The sequence below is a fragment of the Fulmarus glacialis genome, unplaced genomic scaffold, assembly GCF_000690835.1.
Source record: "Fulmarus glacialis isolate BGI_N327 unplaced genomic scaffold, ASM69083v1 Scaffold11355, whole genome shotgun sequence".
Classification (NCBI taxonomy): Eukaryota; Metazoa; Chordata; class Aves; order Procellariiformes; family Procellariidae; genus Fulmarus; species Fulmarus glacialis.
Genome location: NW_009211173.1, coordinates 1 through 2,729, shown reverse-complemented (window position 1 = coordinate 2,729; position 2,729 = coordinate 1). Strand labels below are relative to the sequence as shown.

General features: G+C 35.1%; 1 protein-coding gene across 1 annotated transcript; it reads left to right on the top strand.

Moving 5' to 3' along the window:
- Positions 1–283: 283 nt before the first annotated feature.
- On the top strand, positions 284–2,722 carry LOC104076534 (sodium channel protein type 1 subunit alpha-like; the record flags this gene model as incomplete). The annotated part of the gene is made up of 3 exons (XM_009577433.1): positions 284–408; positions 1,522–1,792; positions 2,703–2,722. Coding segments are annotated over 3 exons (416 nt in total), but the record flags the coding sequence as incomplete, so codon positions are not given.
- Between the last annotated feature and the right edge of the window lie 7 nt (positions 2,723–2,729).

Genomic DNA, 2,729 nt, shown 5'->3' with positions numbered 1-2,729 from the left:
CACTAAACATAGCCTAATCAGCAAGTTATTTAACAGCATCAGTATACTAAGAACCATTTTAGCCCTATCAGGAAAAGTCAGCATGAAGACACTGGAAAAACTCAACCGTCAGCCTGACAAGGCACCAGTAAGGGGGTTTTTTGTTTGATAGGAATGCATATGAGTATCCACACTACAAATATCTGAAAAAATCACTTTTGTTATATAAATCAAATATAAATGTAATATTACAGAGAGACATACTGTAGTTAAGTGTTTTATGTGTGGACATGATAGTAATTAGTTTTGATATTATTTCTTTACTTTGGAGGTCAGGATATATTTATGACAGAAGAACAGAAGAAATATTACAACGCAATGAAAAAATTGGGATCGAAAAAGCCACAGAAACCTATACCGAGGCCAGTGGTAAGAGTGATTTGATTTTAATACCCCTAATATTACATAATCATTTGGGAATATGATTTTAGCCAACAACAGAAGTTTATATGTCTGGAAAGAAAATATTTTTTCCCATTATTTTCTTGTAAAGGTAGAATTTGTCCCCTTTTTTTTTAATTCAGCGGACTAGATCATTCATGTTTCATTTAAAATCATACGCTCTTTAGTATGAACTGTAGGATTGACTAAGGTTAATGTGATAAATTTTGTAATTCCCTGCCTAAATCCTAGAAAAGTACAGCTGATTGGATCATTTATTGGTTCTTGTTACCCATGGATAAACTTAATTTTCTGTTTTTTCTCCTCTCAGACAATTTGTAGGAAATGGGGATGCACTGGCCCTTGCTCCTGAAGACAGAAGGGGGCAGTGGTCACCTAATGTGAAAGAGAAAGACAGACGCAGATTATTTTACAGAATAAAGGAATGCCCTAGGGACTAAAGCATAAACTAGGAGAAATTTGTCTTTAAGATAAGAAACTACTCCGTTATTTACTGAACTCCTACAGGGTTTAGAAAAAATAAAATACTTGTTGCACCTTATCCACCGAGTGGTTAAAAGTGGTCTTTCTAAGGAGAGACATATGGCAATAAACATCTAAGTAAGTACTAAAGGAAAACTAGGATATTGCAGTCATAGTGTGTTTGAGACATGCATCTTCAGTGGTCCAACGATCTCACCAAGCACTATTAGTTTAAGGAAGAGAGAGACATCTTTGGGGGTTAGTATTGTAAAACCAGCTAAGAATAAAGATAAGAAAACGAGTTTCTGTTTGGCTGGTACTCTTGCTGGGTATAAGTCATACCACCCTTTTTACACAATAGTATCAATTGTCAATGTTATTACTATTATTTTTGCATTGTTTCCCTTCCCGTCCCTTCAGCCAACAGTGGTACACTCCTTGATCTGCTCTAACAGGATGGGGCACAAACCAGCATGGGTTTGGTGTACATTAACAGATGTATTGTGAATGGGTCTTGCTCTGCACTCCTAAATCTTGTAGGGACTTACTTTCCCATTTGGCATTTGTAAAGACAAATATTTTCAGAGTATGAACTGTATTCCATCTTTGTTTTTGCAGAACAAATTCCAAGGCATGGTCTTTGATTTTGTAACCAAACAAGTATTTGACATCAGCATCATGATACTCATCTGCCTTAACATGGTCACAATGATGGTAGAAACAGATGACCAGAGTAAAGAAATGGAAACAATTTTATCCCGGATTAACCTTGTGTTCATTATCCTTTTCACTGGAGAATGTGTCCTGAAATTGATTTCACTTCGCCATTACTACTTCACTATAGGCTGGAATATTTTTGATTTCGTGGTTGTCATTCTCTCCATAGTAGGTAAGAGCAATTCCCTTTCAAGAAAGAACTAGTGGAAGGAAAGGAGAACATTTGTTTCAAGAATGTTATGATACTGAATATGAAATTTTCTGTTTCCTCTATGACTTACATGTTGATTCAGATCTTCATACTTTATAGCATACAATATATGAAACGTTGCATATAAGATTTTTATCTCTGCCATTACATTCACCGTCATCTTCCACATCAGAAGACATAAAGGAACTATTTGGCACATTAGATTAATATGTACAAATATAAAAAGGAATGTTTGGTGGTATATGCGAACTAACCACAAATTTGCTTTCAGTACTAAAACTGAAAAGTATGTGAAGAGGGTGATTGCTTTTGCTAACTAAGGTCTTCGTGAATATTTAGATTTCTGTCAACTAAATGCTAATGACTCCCCAAGGTGCAAATTAGTTGTGTGACAAAATGTAAGTCTTACAGAGTGATATACCTGAGAGAGACTGTGCTGATACAGTGTAGATCCTCAGGTAAAACAAAAAAAAAAAATCACTAATTTGCAGAAATTAAGCCAATGCAGTCCTTCAAAAAAGACAGTGGTAATAGACTCAGCTTCAAGAACTAATTATATCTAAGACAGAAACTTCTCTTTCCAGGCTGCTTCAGGAATAACCGAAAGCTTCGACAGACACTAGATACCTTGCCACAAGCAGCCTTCTTTCTTTTACTTATTTCTCTTCTCCTAGATAGCATTTCAACATAGGGAAGGTGCTTTCACCTTAATAACAGCTTTCAATAAAATGTACTAACTTGTATGACGTTTTGCTACAACACAGACTCCCTATACTGATTGTTTTGGAGACAGCAATAAATACATCTTTCTATAGGTAACGAATGAATAAATTTAAAATTGTATTTTAAATATTCACTTTTTTTTCTCTAGGTATGTTCTTAGCTGAGATGATTGAGA